At 50.2% G+C, this 26949-nt stretch overlaps 1 protein-coding gene across 1 annotated transcript in view; it reads right to left on the bottom strand.

Moving 5' to 3' along the window:
• Window positions 1-346: 346 nt before the first annotated feature.
• LOC131211774 (cysteine-rich motor neuron 1 protein-like) overlaps window positions 347-26949 on the bottom strand; it is an 87164-nt gene continuing 60561 nt past the window's right edge. The window contains exon 2 of the mRNA XM_058205384.1: window positions 347-3723. Within this exon, the coding sequence (XP_058061367.1) occupies window positions 2492-3723 (1232 nt within the window). The 3' untranslated portion in view covers window positions 347-2491. The remainder of the gene's footprint in view (window positions 3724-26949) is intronic.

Here is a 26949-nt window from a genome sequence, read left to right on the forward strand (position 1 = left end):
AGTTTTCCATCATTTTCGGTTTCGAAACGAAAAACGACCCGACACCAATCGGCACAGTGGCACTCGACAAGCCGCAAGCTTGTTTGGTCGAGCCTCTTTCGGAGGCTCCCGCAGAATGGTTACGGCTCGAACGTAATTGATCATTAACCATCCAATTAAAAGCTCGACCACTTTCGTAAGTGGCGTGCGGCAAGCATCGATTAAGTTTTGAAGATGTTTATACACTCAAGGGGAACTGATGGAACGGATGGAACCGTTTTCGTTGGGCCCAAACACCGACACAAAAGCACCAGCTGTGAGTTTCATTCGAATTTATATATATTTTTCATAATTTTTCTTACTGGTATATTTTATTTCTTTATACAAATGATCGATTTCGTACAATGCATAACTATTCACATGTAAACTCTTCACCAACTCGCGCTCAATACGCTCCGATTGCTGGAGGTTTCCAACTTTCAGTTTTCTCAATTGTTTTGCTGTTTAGGGGTTTCCTTGCTGCACCTTCATTGTTTTGGTTTTGTTTTTTTTTTGTATGTGTCTGTTCACTCTATCGTCTTCGTTTGCGTTCTACATTATGGCGCCCTAAACCTAAACCGGAACCTTTTACGATCGGATGCAGCATTCGGTTCGGTTGCGTTGCGTTGTCTCTGCTCCCCTGTCTGTGGCGACATCGAACAATTCACACAAATAGGTACACACAGACGCACGCACAGAGACACATTTTCCGGAGTGACAAACATTTGGGGCCACCCGGACGCGGCGCACACTTATATGCAATTATATCTATATTTGCTTCGTTAATGTACACGTCGGTGTCGGTTCGATTGCGCTATTCCACGCCATGGATAAGTTCAGCCGATCGAGGAGTTCTAGGCGGATGGTAGCGGATTAAGGATAGGAGTTTCATTGATGTTCCATCGGGTGATTGGGATAAAACCAAATGGAAGTAAACTCATATACTGGGGCCACTCGTGGGTCTGCTCGAAGCTTTTTATTTCGTGTTTAGCTACGGTTAAATGTTGCATGTTTTTCCTGGGACTAACCCCCTGCTTTACTACAGTTCTGCTTGCACCCCGCACCCGGGTTCGGGCTTTAGCTTTTTACAGTTGCGTTTACAAATTTCAACAGGTTTTCCGTTCCCTTTTTAGGGCGATCCATGTGGCGTGTCCCATTACATATTGCATAGTTTCGAGTTTGTCTTCACGCTCATTGGTGAACTAGCTGCGTATGTATGTGTGCGTGTCTGTGTGATGAGGTGACAGAATAGCGGTGCTTAGACCGTTTATAGGGACACGCGTCCGTCCGAGGCCGTTGAAGCTGAAGCGAGACATCGAGGAAGTAAAAGGTTTTTCGATTAACTATTTCCACAGTTCGCCCGGGCGTTCAATATTTGGTGGAGGATCGTGTATCACGTCTGTTCGCATGAGTGGTCCGTGAGTGAGCCTGGGATAGCGATATGCAGGAGGTATAGGTTTCAAGACCCCCGGTCCCGGGTGGCCCCGGGTGGGGTGGTTAAATAGTTTAGCAACAGCTTTTTACAATGACCGGCTCCGTTATGCAAGGATGTTTTCGGTTTGTTCCTTAAATTGTTCGCCTTTTTGCAGCTTTCTTTTCGCATCGTAACTGTGAGCGTGCGCTTGTGAGCTGTTTCACTTCCATCTTTCCGTCTTGTGCGACGTTTTCCGTCTCGTTTGTTTGCCCGGGGCCCGAATGGAAGCCTTTTGGTATTTTATTTTGCCTTCATTTACAAACCCGTTTCGCCTGCGTTTCGGTAACGGAACCAAAAACGGAAGTGGTGTTCTGGCCGCTCCACGTGACATGGTGCAGGAAGCGTGCAAAACGTGCAAACGTACAACAAACGGGACTTACTTACGCTTCGAATACTACCTTGGCGCATGGCCGTCTGGTGGCCCCCGGGCGGGGGGCTCACCTTGTTAACAGTGTTAATTTTCAAGGATCGCTCGAAGCTCGACACCTAAATCGTGCACGTAAACTCAATCACAAGTGGACCGGTTTTTGTTGAGTGCTCGGTTCGCGCATTCGGAAATGGGGCTCGGGTTTTGAACGCAAAATTGATTTTTTCTGATTTTCACACTCTATCGCTCTCTCTCTCTCTCTCTCTCTCTCTACGCATCGTCGTATCCTTAAACCAATAAGTAAATAAATATAATAGTGAAGAAACACGAATTAATAGATAGGAATATGTGTTTCTTCCTTACGCGGGCCACCGCCAATCGATGCCCGGTTCCCTCTCGTTTAATTGGCTCCGACTTCTGGCTCTCTCTCTCCCTCTCGCTCTCGTGTTTTTCCCTTGCTCCTTCTTCTTCCACTCATTCTATCAGAGCCTCTCTCCTTAACATTTTTATCACAATTTTTTTTACTTCATATAACGTGGAAATGGTGAATGATAAATGACAGAGAAAATATAAAGAAAACAAAGGGATGCGTTGGTTGGGAGCGTGTGAAAAGGAAGCGTCGCAGGGCCAGTCTAGGCGAAACTGTTGGCCGTCATCGTGGGGGTGGTGGCGATCAGCTGCACCGACGGTACCGGCGTCGTCGGTGCCGTGCTTGCCGTCACCGGCACGGTGCTGTACTTGCCGCGGTGCCGGCTCTGCGCCAGCTTCCACAGGGACATGATGCCCCCGGCGAGCCCTAGGCCCAGGATCAGCGAAATAATGATCAGATACAGTATCGGCAGGTAGAGCGGTCGGTTCACGGGATCCACCGACGTCGGTTCCGGTTCCGGTCCGTAGCGGTTGCTGGTCTCCAGTTCCGGCTCCACCAGCAGCTCGTCCGAGGTTGTGGGGACGTGCGTCGGTTCGGTGGAGCTCGCCGGCTTCGTGCTGCTGCTGGTGGTGGCGTCCGTGGTGGTGGTGGTGGTGGTGGTGGTGGTGGTGGTGGTGGTGGTGTTGGTGACGTTGGGTTGACGAATGCACTCACACAGATGGCACCCACCTTCGCTCCTATAACCATAGCGGCAGTTTAGCCCGCAGTTGACGTGGCTCGGGCAGAACATGGAGTCCTTTTCGTCGCACACCGGGCAGCACTGGCCGGGGATTTGGAGCGTGTTGTTGCAGTTGAGCGGGCGGCAGGATGGGATCTCGCAGTTTCTCATACCGTTCACGCAGTGGCACAGCGTGCACGGGTTCTCGTTCCATTGTTCGCCGTCGGCGAACAGCCGGTCCGGGAAGCTGTCCGAACGGCATCGCTTCGGCTGGCAGAGGACATGCGGGCAGCAGCTCCCTGGATTGCCCGTAGTTCCGTCCCTGTCGACGCTGGCGAAGTAGTTGTGCGGGCAGCTTGCCTCCCGGCACACCCGGCACAGGCACTTTGGGCAGCAGAGCTCGTGCAGATCGACGCCGGATCCGGGAGCGGCCCCCCCATCCAACAGCTCGTCGGTGGCATCGGCCGCGTACGGCACCGCACGCTTCCACAGGTGGTGCCTCTGGGCCCGGGAGGCCTGCAGCTGGTTCTGGTGCAGGAACACGTGGGCACTCGGGATGATCCTGATGGACTCGTGCGGATGGTTGTTCATGGCGATCGAGCGACGCTCGCGACGGCCGGCGGTTGGCGGCGCCTCCGTAGCTGCCTCATCGTCCCGCACGTCGTGCCCGAACAGCCCGTTGGTCTCGCCGGCAAAGTATTCCGCCTTCGAGGGCATGTAACTGTCCGCGGGGCAATCGGAAGGACATTGCACCGTCTCACACAGGCTGTCCAGATCTGGAACGACACCGGAGATCAGCGGAGAAAGCATCCGATTAGAATGAGTCACTGATGAGATTAGCGCTACATCTGCAGCATGGAAACTAAACGGAGGAGCAACGGGAAGCGAGAAGGGAAGCCGATCAGCTGACGTCACTAGAAAGTTCGATCCTCTGGATCGCCTGATCATCGAGAAACGAGTAGTAAATAAATTATGGCACGATGTGATTCAATTCATGCGTTCTTCTGGAGCATAGGAAAATTTTAGGCAACTTCGTCATCATGTTACACGGAACTTCGTGCTGGCCGTAAGGTTTTGCGTATAAACAAAATGTGTTACATTCCTTACATTCAATGTAAGGTACCGAGTTTTGCGAATCTGGTTTGGTTCGCACGGTGATAGGCGTGTCCCTTGGCTTCGCTGGGTAGAAATAGTAGCCAAATTAACAACAAAATTTTCGACCAACCCAATGGCCAACCTTTGTATTATTTTCTTTTTCGTTTTTTATTTCTCTCCCCAGTGTCTTGAGCGGTTTCCTAAGACGTGGCTGGCAGCTTGTGGTTAATTTTTGTAATCGGAACAATCCGCTCCAAAAATTCGTCAAAACTTCGCCTTCTCGGTCAAATGACCTGAAAAAATTTGGCTTTTTGGAACCGCAAAAACACTACGGGGACAGGGACGACGTGAAGGTAGCACAAATGATATGCGAAAAAAATCCAAAAATTATGAGCGATTTTTAAACGCTAAAAAGGCCGTGGAGCTGTCGCTCAAAAAGTCGTTGGTTGACTCCTTCACAACCAACGACGTGGTGACTTTTCGGTGGTTGCGCTTCTAACGTGCAATTGGCCCTCACATTCAGCAAACCCTGGCAACAGATGGCAGAATGTTGGATAGTTTCGAAGGCCCCAGAAAACTAAAAGCCAACAGATATTCCTTGTGCAATTTGTTACCGGTTCAACCGGGTAATGGAATTAACTCGAGCAAGCCAAATGCGTCCCCCGTTCGCTCGGGTCATGAATGGGGCGCTGCGATTGAAACTGATCGATGTTGATGAACCCGCCCAACCCAATCCCCGGCCACCCAAACCATTGACGGGGATTTAACAAACCGTCCGTTTTTTGTTCTGATTTTTTGGTCCATCCCTACCAACCGGAGGTCCTGAATTCATTTTCCGCCTCATTGGAAATCGATTGGCCTCGACGTCACGGGGCGGATAGTGCCACAAGATTGGCGGGTTTCGTTCGTGCCCGTGTCACGTGCGTTTTAGGAGCGCACTAACACCAGATGGCGCTGCAGCAACGGCTGTCAGAATTCGTTGTGCCATCATCGGCGCCCATCACGGCGGGGTTCAAAATTAATTTAATTCTCCTTCTCCGCAACACTAACTGGCGCACTCCTCGAGTCGCAGGCCGGCGCCCTTTTTGTCGCCATTTTTGGACAAATAGGGGGTCGGCTTAAGAGAAAAAAAAACGAAAACTGTGATTTGATAGTTGAACTCTCACCCCGGGATTCGGGGTCTATTGCGATCGCTTTCGAATGATTTGAGCAGCGAAGCGCGTTTCGGGACGTGGGTAGCCAAAAAGAAATGCCCTTGTCCTTTTTGCTAATCCTGGCTGATGTCACTTCCCCGGTGATTGCACTCCATTTGGGGCGTTACGCCCCCGGAGCCACCCTGAATATGCGAAGCGTGGTAGTCCTGCGATGCCCTCGGGCTACGGGGCCAGAATTTTGTCCTGCCAAACACATATCCACCAGAATTAGGAGGGCACCCCCGGGAGGGACTCAAAGGACCGTACGGGGGCAGCAGCATCCACTGCTTGGTGTGGAATTAGCCGCGCTCAACGAGAGGACGCTTCCGGAGGCGGCCGTATCAGGAATCGGGGATTGGAATCGAATTTTTCACAGTCCACTACCCTATCGGGGCGCTTTCGGAGGAAGTAAAATTATCCTCCAGGCCATTGGAGTCCGTAGAACCCGTGGCAGCAGGACGAGCCACACAGTCACCCGGACCTAAATTGGACCATTTTTCCACCGGCGATCGGCCGATAACGGATGGAGTTCGCACGGCTATCGGGCACCTCTGGCGCACGGTACGTTGCAGCCATCACACCACGCGAGTGGCGGCTATTAAATGGACCACTCGGGTGTCGGGCCAATTGGATCCTTCTGTAGCGACCCCATTACGTGCGCCATCAACCCTCAACGTTGACGCTATTAAAGCGGGCGCGTTGGAGATAAGATAGAATTGGCGATCGGGCTTCGGGAAAAACGGGGTCCATTCACCTTATTATGGTCACCCTCTTTCGAACGTCTCGATACGGGATACTTCGCTGGGCTCCCGATACACCCCGGTGACGATCGGGAACTAATAAAACGCTTATCATGGGGCTGTGATCGCGTGAAAAATGTGCGTGCCACACGCAACGGGCCAACGGGGGTCTTAATCGCCGACGCCATTCCCGGAGCCCGACTTGGCTTCTATATCCCACCGGGGATTGGATAAGCTCCCCCGGTTAAGTGGCTCTTGGAGATAGCCCTGCTTTGTTCCACATGCAGTCATGCAATTACGGCGCGCGCCTATTTCCGGTGTGAAGTGAGCCCTTTGGCTCGCGATGTTTGCAAAGTCCACTGCTTCAGATGCTACTGTTAATGGACTTTCGAAGTGTTTCGGTTTAATTAAAAAGTCATTCCATAAAGGCTGACGGCTGACTTAAAATTCACGGCCCAATTAAAGGAAATGAAACAGTGTCGGGCCTTTTTACCGGGATAGCCCCGATCAATGCGGAACGATACGGCCAGAGTGGCGCATATTTCATCATGCTTTCAGTCACTCAAAAAACGGACCGAACGTGGGTTGATGCATTTCAACGCTCCGTCATCATCGTTTCGATCGATTCCGGCTGGAGGGTCTCGGGGCCATGCCACAAACCATCGCATCGCTTTTTCTCATGAATTGTAAAATTTACGGGCTGGCCAAGGCCGTCAGGCCGTCTGCCGAAACCTCCACACGTCAGCATAACTGTCAGGGGTCGAAACCGGAAGGACAGCGGGAAAAAGTGATGAAATTAAGGCAACCGAAACCCAGATCCCCGCCAGGACACCGTTTGCAGATGGTGCCCCGCGAGCGCGCTGCGGGATTTTTGAAATACTTTTCCGCTCTCGTTTTTCTTTTTCTCCGCACCCCCTGTTGTCGCTTGCCGCTTCCGCTGACCCGAAAATCCCATAAATTCATTCGAATGGACGCGCGCACTGACCCCGTCAGTCATCCATCATGTTTAAGCAATAAATATTGTTTTCCGACACCGACCGACCGACCGACCGACCGATGGAATGGTGTGCAAAAAGCAAATTGTCAAAAAAGGAGCAAAAAAGGAATTCCCACAGAGCGAGAGCAAAGGAGAGGTGAATGAACCTATCGCTCACTCTCCTCGCACCGAAATGTCATCCCTGTTTTCTGATGTGCCCCGAAAAAGGGTTTGACTTTCGTTCGCTGCCGAACCCATCGAATGACGGCAATAAATGTGGGTTATAAAAGTATAACGGGCACCTAACGTTGACGCGCGGACAGTTCGAGGACTCGAAGGATCTACGCGCGACCCGGATCCGCCCGGACCCGATGAAGGCAAGCCTGCCGAGCTTTCCGCTTTTACCGCTGCACAGTTTTGGGTCACTACATTGAAAGGACACTTCCGGTCGGTTCTTTACCGCAAATCTGGTGCAACGGCGGGGGTATGGCTCCGTTTCTTGGGGCGCTACGGACCATCGGGAGACGAGTTGTCGTGGAAGTGCTCCGCTATTTATGTTTTCGGGCATCATCCGGGTTCCGGGAGGCGGTGGGCTGAATAGCATAATTGATGATCGGATCTGTCCGCTGCTAATCCGTTCTCAAACTCGATGCCGCCTTTTTTATGTGGCGTGTCCGAAGAGTGTCTACAGCGCCGTCGGTTGGTACTGATAAGCGGATACGAGACTGTTTGTCCGGCAATGTCATCCCTTTGTTTGTTTACAGAACTTTATTGGGGTGATCTAACAAGTATTAGTCAAATGTAAACACCCCAACTGCACAGCAAAGTACCAACATTTTTTTTATGTGTCTAATCCCTGGGTCCTGCGAAATAATGTTTGACAATCCGCAAAAAATCAACACACAATCTTTTTTTTTTGTAGATGTATAGTATTTATCGAACCTTATTAGGCCGGTAGTACAATAGGCTTAAGAGTTTATAGTTCGAGATGCTGCAGCATACTGTTTAACCTCAACCACACATACGCTTCGAGTAGCTTCAACCTCTTAACTGTTCAAGGCTACATTCCCTAAGTTGGTGCTAAAAATAACGAACGCCCCGGTTTAACCAAAAGAAGCCACAAAAAATGAATGGAAATCGTTTCCGTTGTCGCTTTTCTCTTTTACCATCGAACGCGATGCTCCCATTTTAAACCGCGGTTGATAAAAGGCTTTCCGAGCGAAACAATAAAATACCAAACACGGCCGAGGCGCATCTCGATTAAACCGACGTCGGTCCCGTCCGCGGCTCGGAAGTGGTCCAACCGCGGCATGTCGGCTAATGCGTGCTGCTCATAAATATAAATTAGATAACACAACCCTCCGCAGCCCTGTGCGGCAGGAGTGCATCTTATCGTCGTCGCACGCTAAATGGGTTAAGGTCAAGTTCGTTCGTTTGGTGCACTTGGCTTGGATGCCGGGCCCCCGGCTGGGAAGACATAGGGAATCGAAACGGCGCGGCACGCATAAACATTGTGGCTTTATTGGTGGTCGTTAAAACCCCCTACAAAAAAGTATGGTGCAGATATCGATCCGATGCTTCGGAACGCCGCTGATCACACTGATTAAGGTGATCATCGGTGTCGGCAATAGAGTGCAGGGAATTCTGGCCGTATCTTCGACGTGTTAAAATTGTCCACGGTCGGTTGTTCGGTTTGATTTGTAGACCGATGGGCTGACGTCCTTGCCTATCTGACGGGGAGGGCTCTTGAGATGTGGGCGCTCCGTGAGCCGGTTGTTAATTCCAAAGGCTTGCCAAAAGAAAGGGTTCTCGGCGAGCCTTTTCAGTCACGCCGGACGTGCGGGTGTCATCGTCATAAATTATTTATCATCTTCCTCCCGAATCATCATTATCCCCAGGAAGGGCGACAAAGCTGGGAAGACGGGCTAGGTGTGGGCTGCAGCAGTGACAACAACAACAACAACCGCTTCCGGAATCACGACGGCGAGCACGGGGCTATCGCGGTTCTTCTTCACGCTCATTTGTCGCGTGAAATATTCATGATACGCCCGCAGAACCCATTTTCCATTGGTTTGAGCCAACGGGGCCGACGGTGGACCGGGGTGATAGGCATCCAAGGGACACCGTACGTTTCGGTAGGTGATTCGTTTTTTTTCCGGATGTGACTAGCGTGGTGATGATTCGCGACGCGGCCCGGAGTTTAGTGGCGGTCCTTTCGCCAAGCACCTGACGGCCGAATGGCCGTGGCAGTGAAAAGGCCTTTTGTTTGGACTTCTTCCGTCTGTCTGGCGCGCTTTCCAGAAGCGGCTGCGTGCATAATTTGCAAACATGCCGTTTTGACGTTTCGCGTGACAGATCGGCGATGGCATAGCAGAGGATAGCGATGTGCCTGGCCAGCTTTTCCACTCGGTCCCACCACCACGGGGTTTGTCGATTCGCGCGTTGTCGGTTTGAATTAGCCCCGGTTGGCCGAGCGCTCCGGTTTCTAGCTCAATACCTGACAGACGTGGACCGGAACTGTGTGCGAATCGAATCAGGGTGCCTATTGGATTCGTTGTGCCATCTCAAAAATCGATTTAAAAGCTGACGGCAGGCCAGGACCGAATTTTATCCCGAATGATTAATCGACCAATTGATGGACCTCGACGCACACCCAAACAGCTCGTCCGACGGAGCAACGCAGCGAAACCGAACCGATGCCGATTCACCGTGCCAGTGCCCCAGTGCGGCCAATTTCGGCTTCCCGTTCGCTTCGCTAAATATAGATCCAATTAATCATCGCCGCCGCCGGGAGCATGGTAATGTTGGGCCGCCACCCACCAACACCCTGCGCGGCCACGAAAAGAATGTTGGAAAATTCCGCCCCACCGGGGGCCGTTGTTTAGTCAGCTCTCGAGCGCAGCCCATTCATGAATGAAGTAATAGATCCACCCCGCAGGGACGCCGATGACGATGACAGTTAAACGAAAGACAGCATTTCCTCATTCGCCGGAACGGTGGAGAGCATAGAATTTATTTAGACGCGCGTTTTTTTCCTTCATCGGTCTCCGTCGAACGCATTCCGAACCTGCGCTGGGTTGGGTTGGGAAAATAAACCGAATTAGAGCACTGGCTCCGGGGTGATTCATTGAGCAACTTCCTTTTAAATCACGGTCCGAACTCGATCGCTTTTGATGGCCTTGAGATCTTTACGCAGAGCGTGGCCCGTAAATTTACCTTCCGGCAATCCGGGCGTTCGGTTCGAACGGTTGAGCGTTTTCTTGGAAGCAGCGATTCACAATCCGGCAGTTCCGGCAGTTCGATTCGACCGGTTCGGCGTCTTCTTGGAAGCCGTGATTCACGTGCGAATCGAAAGGGTCGAACATTTGGTACTGATTGTGTGGAAATTTTCGGAATTCCGGCCATGTCTGTGATGAAGCGATTGCGAAACCTGCTCATCAGAGATGAGACGACATGACGCATTGACTTGTGGCTGGCTCGCCTCAGTCGGGAGAATCTGTGGCTGTCGTCCGAAACCAATTAATCGTTTCGTGCGCTCAATGTCCCTGCGGTGGTGTTTCGGGTCTTTTTCCCGTGCTTCCTCTCGCTTATCGATTCCGACGTTCTCAAGAGTTCTCCAAATCAATGCGTGTCCCCAGAGGAGGATAATGGATCGAGCGGGAGTGTGTTTGCACGAGCAAATGATTTGTCACGAAACACGACGTATCGGGCAGACCAATGCCGCCCTTCGGGGCTTTGGGCAGACATTGACATGGGGCTAATATTTGGTTTGCTTCCTTCGGGGCCGACTTCGGGCCAGATTAATTTGTTTTGTGATAAATGAATTGCTCCGAAGGGAGTTTAACATGCACAAAATCAACACTAATTGGAGCTGGCTGGCTCGCTGTAGTCAGTCAACGTGTGGCACGTGCACGGGCAAGAGCAAAAGGACCGCGAAACGTTCATCAATCAGAGCTTAAACCTCAATTCCAGTGGCAGGAATTGATTAGCTTTTAAGTGAAACGTCACTCGAGCCGGAGCCACATCAAAGTGCAATTTAATGCCTGGCCATACGTTCGAGTGAAGCGTTTTACAACCTACTTAAAACAAAACGCCCCAGTCACGTTTAATTAAGCTGCTGACGTCGACCATTATCGTGCCGTGAACCAAGGGATTGGCGAGGATTTTTTTGCACGGCCGCAAATCAGGGGTTGGAAAATCGGCTTCGGACTGGAGTTTTCCGCTTCCGCATCGGTGAGCACTACTCTCTGCCCGTTGATGCACTTTCCGTGTCGATAGATGCAACCCCCGGAATAAAGAAGGAGCCTTTCGTGTGGAAGCTCCAGAACTCCCAAAGATAATCCTCGGGACTGGGTTTTAGTAAGCGGATTAAATTGGGAGCCCCCCCACGCACTCAAGAACATTATTTGCCCATTTAAGGTGACATTTCCAAGCGGATCACCACGACAAAGAAGAAGAAGTAGCACGCGAACCGCGAATTGGAAGCGATTGTCATTAATCTTATTTTTTTCCCCATGAACGAGCGCGTCCCCATTTGACGGAAACTTTGTGGACTTCTCCATCTGGCTTTTTTTTCTTCTTTCTGTGTATGCGTCCATTTCCCGTGACGCGGCACAATCGAACCGTGAAAACGATATTGACGAACAGCTAAAAATGTAATTACAGCATCGGCCACCGCTGGCCACGTCACGCGGGGATTTAATCAGCGGCGGTTTGAATGCAAAATTACGACGCAACTTTACGACCCCCTACGGCACGCGGCGCGAGGGTGCACGTAGTTCGCGGGTGTGGTTGGGTATGAAATTAAATTATTAACATTGTTAGTGGTTCCCCAACCTTCGAGCGGCTTCGCCGGAGACTTCAAAGCCAGAGCCGACAATCGGCGTGACAAGCGATCGATTAATCGCGATACGGCGCCCTGGTGTTGATGGGTCCACGTGACGACACGTCCGTCAGACGACGACCGAGGAGGGGTCCAGGAAATCGTGCGGCGAAGTAACTCTTGACGTTCGTTTGGTTCACATTCTTGACCCGTTTATTTACTCCATTTGTGTTTCGGTGGTGGCCACACTACACTTCACCGGGCACCACTCACTCACGTCCAGACGCACGTACGCACTTTCTGGAGCAGCTCCTACGAGGTCGATTCTTCGATGGTGCGGGTGAAGGTCACTCCTTAGTCTGCCCTGAGACACTCATCGTGCAGCGTACTCTTGCGGCGGACTCGCAGACTTGGCGCTCCAGGTCGAAGTACAGCCCGTCCGGACAGCTACCCTCCGCCATGACACCTAGCCAGCAGTTCAGATACTTTTGGCACGACTCCGGATGCGGCAGAAAGATCCCGATGTTGTTCGGATCGGTACAATCCAGCTCCTGGACTTGGGCCACCACTTGCAGCGCTAGTAGCACCATCGGAAGCAGCGCCAGCAGAGCGACTGAGGACTTCATTGTGGAGCTGCTTGTACGGAACTGGGCAGTGGACGATGCTGTCCATAGCCCAGAGCAGTCCGGACGGGAGAGCTGAAGCCATTGTCTGATGCTACATTTGAATGGAACGTTCTGCACAATCAATAACCAGCGTTGATAAGCGATAAGATACGCCTTTCTTGGCGTCGCCCTTTGGAGGGGAATCACCATCACTCGCCCAAGATGGAGTCGATACGCCTTTGGAGGCATTGATTTGCGTAACGACGAGCGTAATCAGGCTCAAGATGCTGTCTTTCGAGCGTTCGCGCAACAAGTGCCCCTCGCCGGAGAAGTGGCCGAATTATCTCGTCCCGGACTTACAGAACACAATTCGGGGAGTCCGACCGATCGATGCCGTTCGGTGAAAAGAAAAACAGAACCGAAAGCAACTTTAGCAAAGAGAGGGAACACGCGGCATGTTGGTGCAAAAGTTTCCTGGCCGGGGGTTGTGGTCGTACACAAAATTGATTAAATTTTCGACAAACTTTCGCCCCTGTTTAGGTCCTGGCTGCTGGAGTCGCTGCAGGTGTGGCGCGTGTTTCCAGCGTGTGTTAACCAGCACAACAGCGCCTTCAAAACGGGGGAAGCATCTGTTGACAGTGGTCGGTTCAATTGGTCCGCTTGGGCAGGCCTGAGCCGAGTAATCGAGGCAGCTTCTACGTTGTACGTCAACTTTGGAAGCACTTAATAAGTGATGATAATACTTTCACCAAGCGTAAACTTTGCAGGGCATCTACTTCGGTTGTTTTGTTGTGTCCAAAATATTGCTGACGCCGCTGACATCGACACTGGCCGATGAACGGCTTATGAGATGTAGAATATTATTCCTTGATGAAATGATGATGAAAATGATGAAATGTACCTTCTTTTCCGTTGTAAAATTCTGGTCGGTTATTACTGGACTGCTTCACTCAAACGGTTGAGCCGGCCACATCAGAGGACTGAGTTTCCCGTTTCGTCAAGTTCGTTGTCGTCAATCGTCGTTGAAGGATAATTCCATTCCAATTGAACCAAAATACATAACATACTTTTATTGCCGGCAATCAAGGCTTGGAATTCGTAGGGCGTATGGGTTACTTGCCTTTGAATATTCTGCATTGAATATTCTCGCATTGAATCAATTTCTCATCCATTTCTGAATCAGAAATCCAACCAGAAATTCAGCAGTGCTTTAAAATCTGCTATTTTGTAATCATTCCAAACAGCTACGTAGTTGATGTTTGTTGCCTCTGCTGTGGTCGATCTTAATCGGAATAGTCCATGTATCGGACAATACGGATCTAGAGAACACATCTACACTACATGCTTTAATGTTGATCGATTGCGAATACCTTGAAAAAGGAGAAAATGTTTGCACTTGAAAAACAGTTCGAGCGGAGTCTTTTCCTAAAGCACTTTTAATCCACGTGTGACATAAAATTTTAACCACTACCGGAGAGTGTAAAGATCCGACTCACGTAGCATTAATCCGGAACGTATCAAATGGATTGCTCGACGATCGCACATAAAAGGATGTCAAAATGTGATTGGAAGATGTGGGACCCTTGAGCACGACGTGTCAAGCCGAGCCCCCGCCACCGAACCGTGTGAACTACTGAATAATTACGGACCAGCAGCTTAACGGGAATGGCCTTCAAAAACAAGTTCTTAGAATGCACCGTGAAAGCGCAAACATCATTCCCCGGACCACCTTCTGCCGCGTAAAGGAGTAACAATGGAGCAACCCGCTTTACTTCCCGTCCATTGAGCGAAGCGCAAAGAAGTTCGCTCCACAATAAGCACCATTTTGCTGACGCTGAAACTAAATGGGGCGGACGGCAAATTATGCTTTCAATTGCAACGGCAACCCCCTCGAAGAGGCAACATCGCATGTAGCGACTTACGGACCTTTTTTTTTATCCTTTCGCTTTGTTCGCTCTCGATTGTCCCGGTGGCGCTCTCACCTGGAAAGCCTTTCGCCTTGGCCCGCGTCCTGCTTCTCTGCTCGTTCGAACAGTGGGGGGAAAGGAATTAAGAAAAGAAAGCAACATCGGAGACGGATTCACTTCACCGAAAGTGCATCCTGGCGTGTGATGGAGGCGAACCCGCGGCTGCGACGGCCGCCGTGGCTCGATGCAGCAATGGATTTCCTTCCGGTGAGTGTGTATGTGGTTGCGAGGAGGAGAAAATCCGCTTCCGTTCCGCATGCACACATACAAAGATACATATTGTTTGAGAAAAGCCGGCGCTTCCCACGGTCGCATAACGGGGTTTCAAGAGATTGGTTTTCTTTTCAGAACCAAACAGAACGCCCCTGAATGGTTGCCGATACGAGTGCGCGCCACGGTAGAAGGATTATGTCTTTGTTTCCGGTCTCCTCGAACCGGTGGTGGGTCGAAGAGACCGCACCGGTCCCCGAACCGTGGACTGGGAAAAGCTTTCTCGGTCGGGTCGAGGTTTCTTTCGTCTTTCGCGACGATGTGTCGACAGATTTTTCATCGAGCGACAAGAAGCACTCCTTTCAAACCGATCCGAAGCTCCAAAGGTGTGCGGTTGCCATTTTTTGCTCCCCACTAATAGGTATCGCTTTTAATGCGACACTGAGAAGACGGCAGAACGGAAAGCAGGTTCCGAACTGTGAACTGTGGGACGAAAAATCTGAATGTCAACAGAAAGCGCCAGCCGCCTCTTTTAGACACGGAGAGCTCCGAAGCGAATGATGACGATTGTTCGAGGCATTCAGATGCAATGTAGCGCTAGAAGGACACTTATCCATAGGTATACCTGGTATACCTACTGTGACGTAAGATGTGAAAGATCGCCCGGGTTGCCTCGGGCTGGATCGCGAGGTGTGCCCGAGTGGGTAGTACCACTTCAAACCCGTTGTCACTCAGCCATTAGCCCACGAACAACGAGCGGATTGTTGGGTTGTGACTTCGTCAGAAGCCATTAAAAGGGAGGTTTCTAGTCGCATATTTTATGCTGAGTTGGGTTGGGTCCGTGTTCGAACAAAAGGGTTGTTGACGGGTAAACATTACAATGATGAATGGAGATTAATGCTTGAATCTACAAAATGGATCAATCATTTATGGAGAGTCGATTCATGTTAGATAGCAACACATTTCAGTGATGATACGAGCACTCGACGTTAACACGCAATAATGTTTAAAACTTTGAATTCGAGCTCCGGTTCGTATCAGTGCCTTATCTGGCAACTGTTTCGATCGGCACCGGATATGAACCTTACACAGAAACCGAAAGTTCGAATGCCACTATGTCTGTCCACTGTTCTTATCCGCAAATTCGGGATTGCAGTCCGTTCCAGAGAATTCCCATTCAGTACCCACACATTGGTTCGATAAACAAAATGGAACCGAACCGAAACATTTATCTCTCCATCATGGTTAACCACCGCCACCAGATACGCCCCACCCGGGCAGTTTGCCCCATTCGTTTCGTATCGATCCGGACAGCCTAAGCCCCCACTAAATAGCTGGATAAGGACTTCCCAATTTGGAGATCGGGTCCGGTGAAGGAGACACATTTTCACAAACTTCACCCGTTAAGTTGCCAACCCACTTCACACGCACTTCGCGAGGACACTATTTACGGACCATTGACACCGGCGGGCCAAGAAGTGGTAAATTGGTGGATTAAAAGAGTGTTACCGAAAGTGTCAATATTTCAACCAAAGTCTTGACAGTAACGGGACCGGAAGTTTTGAGCGGTAACTCGGCGGGCTGCACGCTGGCTTAAGTTCGGAGCTTCCGGAGCCGGCCGGTCCTTGAGGTCAGTGCCGCTCTAAATTATAACCACCCGGCGAGCGACTGACACCGGAGGACGCCGCCGATTTTCGGGCGGTTGATTGAAATTGATGTGGTTTGGCGTGAAAGATTTCGTGTATAACCGGGTTTTAGTCGGGTCTCGGGTATCGAAGGCTTACACGGACATGGACAGTGAAATTAGTTGTGGCAGGGCGCCCCAGGATACTGTGGTGAGTCCCCCAAATTGGATCATTAATTTTACACAGCCGCGGCTTGGTCGCGGCCATACCTCGTTAGGGCCAGCGCAGCATATCAACTCACAGTGGCGGCACTGTGACATATGTGTGAGTGGGGCTGAGGGGGAACTGAAGGCGTCACATGGTGGCGCCCCAGCTGGGAACCGGTTGATACCGGCTTCGTAAGTCCTAGCCGGGGGGGCATAAATAATGGCGGAAGCCACTGCCAATGATACCCACGGAGCGCCGACCAGTAGCCAGTGGACTAAACCCACCGTGAGACACCGTGGCCGACAGTTCCACAAAAACTTGCCCGAACTGGCCCGAGTGCCTCTAAAATTCCTCCCGCAAAGCACTTGGGCGCCACCGCGATGTCCGCCGGACTTCAGAAGGACGGGTGGACCGCCACAACACACAAAGCGCGCCCGGTAATTAATTAAGATATTGTGTCAAATATTTCATTCGAGTCGATAAATTTTCGGTGGATTCACCGCGAGGCATATGGGGATTTCGAGGGACGGACGGACCGGCTTCTCGCGCGCGCCTGGCGACGGTCTCCAACATGGGAGTTAATTGGCTGCGTACGTTGTTTAAGATTTATCGCACAATCATCACCGCGGGGGCCACCGTCGGCGGGAGCCAGACGCGCGGCGGGCAGCACGTGCGCGCGTGGGATTTGGGCTCCGCCGGCCCTGGAACGGCGGAAGTGTCAAATCCCGAGCGACCGTTAAGTTTTTCAGCTATTTTGGGTGTTTATGGGCGATTGGAAACGGAGAAGAACAGAATCGCCACCACACCACAGCCAGCGTAAGCGGAGCTAATGGGTGGTAAGAGTGTCATGTTTACCTTAATTCCGCCGCGGCACACACCGGTATGCGGTGACATCCGCGGGATCCGCGTTTTGGGCGATGGTGAGTTGTTTATGTGGCCCACCCGGTGCATCGCGGCGTCGTCGGGACAAAAAAGGTGCATTTTGAATGCGATTAAAACGAATTTCCAGAACGAACAGAAGTTGTTTGTTTACTCGGAAAGCTGCATGCTGTTGTAGCCCGGTGGGTGATTTATGAGATTCTTTGATGCTGAACGCTAGTTCTGAAGTCCTGATGGCGGGTCCGTTTGATTCGTCGAGTCGATTCGAGGTTGTGGGAAATATTACTAGTTTGGGGCTTTCAACAACAGATTACAAAAGTATTCTGAATTGAATAAGGTGAGATTGAATCAACTGAACGTGAAAAAATGCGAAATGTTGTTGATTAACAAGGCATGGTAAATCGGTTTATAATCATCGTTGGCTCGGATTAGTCTGTGGCCTATATTTCTCCACATCAGATTGTTAGTGATCAAAGATCTGTTTTAAGTTGGGTTTGATGTATAATTTCACGTTACAAAGGATATCTTCAGTTTTTTTGTCTAGGTTTGTTTCACTAAACTTCCTATAACTGTAAAATCAGCAAAAATAAGAAAATGTTCGTTTCAACCCGACGTTGTTCACAAATATAAGATAAAGCAAAAAATTCGAATCGAATAAGATAACGCAACAAATATCTAAACAATATCACATCTCGTAGGCTAGAAAGACGAATGCTTGAAAGCTTGATAAAAACAGTCCGGAGACCAGTTTGACCAATCGATTCCCTACATCACCCCGATATCCGGGCCAATTCCACTCCGGGGCGCCGGAACTCCTACGCAGAATGTGGACCGCTTTCGAGCACAATAATGAATAGTGGCAGCAATATTGCATCCTTCCGTGTCCTTTCCTTCCCGCAACATGGCCCCCGCACAGGCCAGACCCCAGCCTCAGAAACATGTGTTTATTTATGAATAAATTGATGCCACCCTCAATGGGACCGGCAACGAACCGGTTCATGCAAACGAGCTTGGCCGCGAACATCCACGCCACGTTTTTTTTTGCTGTTGATGCCGGCTAGCCGTTTGGTTTGGTTGTCGTTCGTTTGCACTCTTGATTTATGCTGCTGTGCCCCGCTGCTCCTGCGCCATGCGTCGGCCATTTATGGGTGGGTTTTGTGCCTTGCTCGCCGGTCGATCAATAAATGGCAAACGTCTGCACTTCGGCCGGTTCCCGGCGTTTTGGGGTGAGGTTTTGGTGTCGCCGAATAATTTGCACTACAACAACTTTGGACACTGAACCACCCCAGCCGTATAAGCTCATTACACGTAATTATTGGTGCCGGTAATTACCGGTGATTGTGTTGGAATTTTGATTTTCCGCGTGCCTGAGCGTGTGTTTATGCTCGATTCTGAGAGTTTTGGAGCATAATTCCGGTTGTGCTTCGATTGTTGGACCGACGAGGCAAGGAAATTGAGTTAAGGTAGCGCTTCGATCCGATCGATCCGGATAAGGATCCGATCCGATCGATTGAACCTGGTGTGAAGCTGGATATTCTAAAATCGCAGCATCGCATCGTTTGGCCACGTCCGCATACAGTGTGTGGCAAAAGGATAAGAAAATGGTTTCGTGCAAAAGGAAACGGTGCAAGGAACACGATAAATAAATCCGGGTTTCGTCCCGGACGGTCTTCCCGGTACGTGTGCGATCGTCGCCGAGCCAAGTCACGTACCGGGCACAGCAGATTGTTCCTGCCTTCTGGGTGCCGATATAAAATGGGAGGAATGAAACATTGCCGTCTTTGCCGTCGTGGAAACTGCATGTCGGGCCATTTCGGGAAAGATCAGCATTTTCCGAAGCTCGATGGGTGAGCATGTCCTCGGGACGCAGACGCACCCAGTGTGCGGACACGGTGACGAATGCAAAGGGAAGCTTTCGATAAAATATCACACAACACCAACAAGCTGCAGCTGCTTCCTAGCGAGGCAGCGAATTGAAAGGGTTCGTCTTTTCGGCATTCCGGGGTCCGGGCCTTAAGGGATTCCTTTTGCCCCTAAGCTGGAGAAGGTCGCCTCTGTTCGGGGAGCCTTTTTGGGGTTGGGAAAATATTTACGAAGCATCCACAATTTACGATTGCCTTTGCGAGCACAAATCGAAACCTTATTATCAATTCCACGTTACGTGCAGGCCCACACCGGGCGCAGAGTGTGATGCTCTCCGGTGGACAAAATGTGTCGAAATTGAATTATTTTCCCTCTCAAAAAGAGAGCGAGATAGAGAGTGTGCGTGTGGGCGGGTGGGTCGCTTATCGAACACCGAGGCCGGTTACGTGACACTGTAACCGAAATTGAGGCGCACAAAATGGTGCATATAAAATTTAATTTACAAGTTACACAATAAAACCGAAATTTGGGGTGGATGCTCCCACAGCACCTCCCCTGTGGTGGGGTAAAACATAACCCCCCCAGCGTATGTGGGTGGATGCTGGCACCGAAACATTATCTTTTTGTGTTTTCGTGTTTTTTTCCTTTTTTTGGTGCTTTCGCAGGACTCACCAGCATTAGCTCCGCAGCATATTATATTGTGTGTTGTATCGGGTCAGGGTGATCCGCAGCCATCGGAATCACCCCCGTTGGGGGCACCCATGAGCCCCGGCACTTGGTGAAGCGATGCAGCAGCAGCGAGGCGGGGTGTGTTGTCACGGGTTGTTGGTGACATAAATTTTGCATTAAAAACTTCACCATTAATTTATGCCGCACACGATAGGCACTCGCATACATCGGGGCGGGCCTTGCGTTGGACCCGGGGCCAGCGAATTTGAAGGGTTACGTTCGGCTCCACTCCCCCCGAGTCTGGCGGTTCGATTCGACATTTCGTTCGCCCACATTTTGTGCCGGCCGGCGAGTCACACGAGGGTCGGTGCATGTTTTCGATGTTTTTACACCCCCAGAAACAAATTGATAGCAGCAATTTTAATGGGTCACCACACTGCGGCGTCGCCCCCAGCTGCCGTAGAGTGCCGCTTTTTTGGCGCAGTCCGCCGTACTGGGTTTGTGGGTCCGAAACGCGCTATGCTGGTTATGTTGTTTGTAATGAGCGCACGCCTCCCTCCGGGGGGAAATCGGGAGCATGAATCTGGCGAATCCCGTTGTTGGCGGGAAGTGTTTTGTTCAAATATGCGCATCACTCGTGGGAAGCTTATGATAAACGGGCCCCAGGATCGGGTTCTTAATGATGTGGTACTGCTGCTGGACTGTGCTGGTGCTGTAGCGGGCCACAAACACAGGCCACCGAGTGGTCACCGATACCTCTGAGTAATCATTTTATTTATGGTCATTTTCACACATGCCGACGGCAACAGTTGTGTTTCGGTGCTTTAAAGAGACCAAGGAATTTGAGGGCCATTTTAAGGAGTGGTTTGCCGAAAGGGTGCTGATCGCAGCAGTTCAGAGTTCGGAGTTTGGGGGGTTTGAAAGTCCTCCGAGAACCTTTTCCGGGAACCCCTTGCTGTTCTTTCGCCAACATTAATGGGACGACAGTCATCAGAAAAACAAAAAAGTTACTTTCAGGATCACAAGACAAGCGTCATAAAATATGTTACGCTTTGAAATCGGGATCCGGCTTCTGGTTGATGGCAAGACTGGGAGAGGGACCCTAGCATTCCACACCTAAGCAAATATTCTGGGCCCGAGAGCTCCAGTTGCATGGTTTCACATTGCAAATCATTATTTTATGTTGCGGCACCGGTGGAGCTCTGGGTTTGTGTGACAATCTCGCACCGAGTAATACATCATGTCGGTTATGGTCCTTCGAGTATATGCTCGTCGGCAGTGAACGTAGATCATTTTTAATGGGTGCTTTTATTTTGTAAACACACTCCACGCTACGCTCGGTGTGCTGGAAATCAAACTCCCGCACACCCATTACAGGAGCCCGGCTAACCCGTTGAAAGGACGAGCAGCGCACGGGTGCCGGTGAGGATCCCGTTGGAAGGCACGTGCGTAGACCACTCACGGAAAAGCCAGTTACTTCGGGGGCCCGCGTTCCAGGAGTTTATCGCTGGCTGAAGCCACCAGGCTGGCCTGAAACAAGAAAGGGCTTCCGAACGGTGTAAAGAGGGAAACTCATTCCGGGACCAAGTCACCGCCGGGGCATAAATCTCGTTAACTTCCGCGACGTAATTCGGTGCTGGCCTCGCTGCGTTTACGCGATGGCCCAGGCCCGTTTTCCCGTGAGCAGAATAATGTAGCCACTTCCGCGCTGCCTTCGGAGTTTTCTTACGGTACGAGACTTTTCCCGAGGCCACCCGAGAAGCCAATAAAAAATTGTGACGCACGCCACAAAGCGGTACACAAAGTAGCAATCCGGTGGCCGGGCAAGGTGCACGGTTTCGCTTATCTTCCTGCAACGTTGCCAGTGATGGCTGGCTGAACTTTGAAAACCACGTCGGCGCTGTCGGCGTTTAGTCCGCGGCAAACGATTTCCGGTTCCTGCCGCACCACCAGACGCTCGACTACTTCCGGTTTTGGGGAGAAAGCTTACGCAAGACACACACGCCCGGACTTCGTTACGGCCAGCCTTGCCCTGGGGGGGCCAACCTTCGTGGCGCTTCCTCGCACCATTTTTCCACCATCCATTGATTATAATTACCTGAAACGACACGCGAGAAAGAAGAGCGAGAGTTAGCGAGCGGGAAACAAAAAAGAAATCTGTTGGTGGAAAACTTTTGCATCCGCGTGGAAACACGGTCCACGGACTCCACTCGTCGGTAGCAGAAGCCCAGCGCTGGGCGAAGGATTCTGAGCTAACGAATGAAAAAAGAAGTGCCCGGAGTTTCTTTTTCCTTCGCCCGATGGTGGTTTAGTGAAGTTGAACTTTTGAGCTTTCTTCTTTCCGGCGGGTTTTTCTTCGGCCCAGCAAAGATGAGCATAGGAGTGGGAATTGTTTTTAATGTCATTATTAGAACGACAGGCACGGAAGCTGACTTCCTGTCGGTCAAATTAGCTCCACGGAAGGAACCGGCCCTACGGGGAGCGAACTTTTCTCGGATGCAAAGCGCCAGATGTGGCGATGGGTTGGATGCTTGAGCCGTGCTTGAGTAGAAAGCTTCGCCATCAGACGTTAAGATGCGAAAACGGAGATTTGGTGGATAAATTGAAAATGGGGCAAAAAATCGGGTTGATTCGCAGGGCTACAGTAGAGAATGGAACGCGCTCGCTTTCCTTTTATGGATCATAAATTTTGAATATCTTATTTGTCTTTGGTAGGGTAACGCAAACAAGCGGGTTCCGGTTTCCGCAATGTGATGCTCCTCAAGGAAATGGGCCTCTCATTTTGAACTTCCTGCACCGAAAAAGACCTTATCAACAGAAACCGACCGCTTCGTGAGAGCGTCGGTCGAATTTAATGCGACTTTCGGTTTGACGTTGTTCCGCTGCAATCGTTTTTCTAGAGCTCGACCAGAGGACGGTTTTATTTGCTTCAGTTTCAAAGAAACGAATGAAGTCGAACCGCCGTACGAAGAAAAGCCGGAAAAGGGATAACGTCAACATGGGGTCATTAGTGAGAAAATTTTCGAGTCGTTAAAATAGAGAGGTGAAAGAGACCGCTTTGCTCTGGTAGTTGAAAATCTGCAGGGAGTCAAAAGTTCAGCACAGTCTTGCGCTCCGGATTTCAGCCAAAACCACAAGAGCGGGCGGACGAGCCGCAGCTTTCAAGGGCAGCCGGGGTGAATTTAGATTCATGACAAAAAAGCGGAACCAAGTGGAACTTTCGAAAGGATGCGAACCGGGAAATGGGTGGAAATTAGTGGCATTAGATTAGTGATCTCGAAACGACAGCTAACGAGCCCAAACGGTATAACAATATGATTGCATTTCTTGTTTAATAACATTTGTCTGCCGGTTTTTGCTCTGCTAACAGATGAGCTCTGTCTTGAGATTGCCCGGCTTACCAACAAACAACGACGCTGGCAGCCGGACTGGAACATGATTTTGAAGCAAATGAAACTGCACAGGAATAGCAAAAATCATTAGCGTTTCCGTTCCCGTTCGATTCCGACGGAAAACGCCGACAAAAAGTTTAAATTAATGTCACAACAGGCAAGCGCGGCCACCGAAAGCCGCCTATCGACAACGTCGTCTTCGGAGGGTCTTGGAAGAAGCTCCATGAATTATGATGCCCGTTTTCTTGTCGCTGTTCCTCAACGGCGACGACGACAATATTTCTTGTCAACTCATTTGACCCCCGCTCCTGAAAGAGAGCCGCTCGTGGAGTGAAAATTAACGAAAGATGACCTGACAAATCGGGAAAATGAGAAAATTATTAATCATCCGCTTTACGAAAAGCCCGGAGCTCGGTGGGCGGGTTCGTTGACGTCGGTGGCCATGGTTGAGATGTGTTTGGATAAACTTTGCCAATTTCCGCCTGCAGTCAACCCTAGCGAAACGATGTTTTTCTTCATTGTCGGAAGGTTACACAAGGTTACAAAACCAAGAACCGACATCGATTGATAGCTTCTATAAATATTAGAAATTCCTCGCGGTCTTTGGTGGTTTTCGAGAGTTTCGTTGGAATAACAATCTCCAGAGGTTATTATAATATTGCAATCGAAATTGGGCCAACTTTAGCCCAGCCTCTTATTTACATGTTCGGGATAATAATTAAAAAGAGGCTTCATCGAGAAATCTATCTTTAAACTAAGCGCCATGAAACACTCGCATGCTCAGCGCAGTTTCCCGGAAGAAAAGGGGATTTTCAAGACTTTTCGGCCCAAAAAGGGTGGCCCCACTTTGCTCTTTTCATCGGCCGAAAGAACTTCGGAGTCCGTCGTGTTTGGCGCGCCCGCGTCAAACCATTTTCGCAAAATGTCCCCGAAGGGTTGATAGTGGCCCTCCGAGGGCGAAGGTTCGAGCTGATTTTGCCGAACCGATAAGGCGAGTTTAATTTATTGACCGTAACCGTACCGCTGCGAAGAGAAAGAGCGAAACAAAAAGGACAGGACGCCGCCCGGGCGAAATAGTGCCCCAAAGGCGGCTGAGGAAAATGGAAATTCTTTCCATACTTTGACCGGTCCCAGAGAATCCTGGGAAGGTCCGGATTTTTCTTGCCGTTTTCTTTGGTCCCGTTGCTGAACTCCAGTGGCATTGGCGAAGTCTTGTGACAAATCTCAAGCACAGCAAAAAACCGGATACCCAGCTCCGAAGCGAAACCGGAAAAGGTTAACTTAAATTGTCATATTTTTTATCGACGGTAATCAACTTTTGAAATGGAGTTATTTTTTAGTGGCCTCAACTGGCGACACTAGGTCGGGCGGCAAAACATGGTGCGGTATAATGGTCTCTGTTCTTACCGAACGCACCCTCCCCTGAAGTGGAGCTTTCTGAGAAATGGGGCCGAAAGAGTGAACTCTAAATTACTACGACCCGGAGCGACACTCGAGGACGCTGAGTTGAATGCGTCACTAATTGGCCGGCCGAGCCCCGCGATGGGTTCAAGTTCTATAAAAAAGAGCAAGTTTATCTAACCCGTTGGTAAGGATCTATGAAAGCCTCGGTAACCTCGGTGGTCTTGCTAAACTTCTCAAGACGGCTAAAATCCAGCTGCGGTTTCTGTTTGGCATCACGTTGAGAAGACAATTTAGCAGCATCCGCCCAGCAACGAGAGCGGGTCATATTGATATGCCAGCAGTTTATTAGACCATCCTTTGGATTGGCGCACGCCCCTTAATGGCATGAAGAGATCATTGAGAGTGGAAAATAGTGTCGTTCTTGGGAAACGGTCAAGATAATGTGGTAAACATAATGGGACGATGTTAACCGCTGTCATTGTGGGATAATTATTTGCCTTGCTTATGAGAGGAATTGTCCCACAGCCCTTGAAAAGAAGGACCCTCGTTGTTGTAACTTTACTGGATTAGCTAAACGTTCGTCACCGAAGGAGGCGCCTGGTGACTGACGTTTAAAATTGTCTACTTTAACGGTTAAATTTGGCCAAACCAAAGTCGATGCCAGTGTCGCGGGATAAATTACATTGCATAGGCGGTCGATCGGGCCCAAAGGTGCTGACAACAACGAACCGTTCTCCTAAAAATTGACAGTTGGATGGAATGGCCAACGTGGTGCATCCGACAGCGCAATCGAAGCATCAATCTAAATGCTATGTGCGGTCAATTTCGAGGGTAAGGTTAGAAACCGCGCCGAACTCCAATAAATGAGCACCTAAAATGCTTACGAACGCAGTTTTCTTTTCTCGGGAAGCGAAACCCGAACGGACGGCGACCGAAAGCGTCGGTCGTTTCGCTCGCAAATAACACCCTGTCCGGGGTTTGCGTTACGTGAACTTTTTCCACAAACATCATGCTGGAATACGCCCGGGAACGGGCTGGGAGCAAGACTGTCATCGTTTGCCGTCGCAAAATTCGGAATCGGGTCTCGCGCGTTGACCGGCACCAGAGGTTTTGCCCGGAGCGGATGTATGTACCAGTGCGGTAAATAATAATAAAATCTCTCTCCGGTTGCAAAATTGTACGTGAACGGTGAAATTGTGAACAAAAATCACGTTCAGCAGCCTTCCGGGTGTCGGGCTGCAGATCACGTGAGCACACCACACACCGGCTGGCTCGGGCCCGGGTTTTCTGAGGGAAAGGACAATTTCATGCACGGAGTGCATTTGCCCGAAACATTACGGACGCCGTCGACGCTTGTGGTGCGCGCTGTGCCAGAAAAATATTGAATTATGTCACCGTCCGTTACCGTTCTCGTTTATCAGGAGACGAGCTACGTGAATGAATAGTTTCGAAAAATTTGCGCAAGCAGTGGTAGTAAAACAGAAAGCATATAACACCTTAACGTTGTATGGCGGCGGTTGAAACTCATCAAATTCTATTGCAACTCACCGATAGATAACTATAGAAGCGATTCGCGAGAAACTATCGTAATTGAAACTAAGCATATTATACTTTCCGAGAAAAACGCAGAAAACATGCATTCACCTCTAATTCGTAGACAATGGTGTCGATTATGCTGATGGCCATCAGACAACGGGTTCGAGATGATAACGCCAGTAAAACTTTTCCCATAACGTATTCCAAAATTCAGCGTTCAGTGGGTAGCTCGAACCGCGAGCCAACTGCTTCCGGGCCATTGAAACGAACATTACTGACGGACACGAGATTGTTGTAATGAAGAGATTAAAATAATAATTTGATGTTGGTAACAGTTTTGAACAGTTTTTGAGTTGATTGTATTTCCTCTTTTAGCGGCTTAAAAAGTTAGTGGAAATTAATAAGCGCCAGTGGCACCCGCCTGTGACTCGCTAATTAAATATTCAGCCAGTTGTAAGTTTTTAATAACGCAATGTAGCTGCGCGCGTTAACACACATAACGCGCCCGTAAGCCACAAGGATAATGCACGGATTAAAGGCGCGCTGGGGGCCGTCATGCGAACGACCTAGGGCAATCGTTTACCATTGGCAATTCCCATTAACAATCTGGTTTGGCATTCGATTTTGGGTTCTCCATTTGTAGTCGATTGTTTTCCGTCTGCCACAGGACCACAAACAGTACGAACGACTGTGCTGTGACCACACCGTTCCTGGATCACCACGACCAGGACACCACGAAACGGATCGCCGTCGTTCCCTGTGTGTTTGTGTGAGCGCGTTATCGCACATTGCAGCTGGGGGCTGTGACAAGGTTCATCA

The sequence above is a fragment of the Anopheles bellator genome, chromosome 1 (assembly GCF_943735745.2).
Source record: "Anopheles bellator chromosome 1, idAnoBellAS_SP24_06.2, whole genome shotgun sequence".
NCBI classification, from domain to species: Eukaryota; Metazoa; Arthropoda; class Insecta; order Diptera; family Culicidae; genus Anopheles; species Anopheles bellator.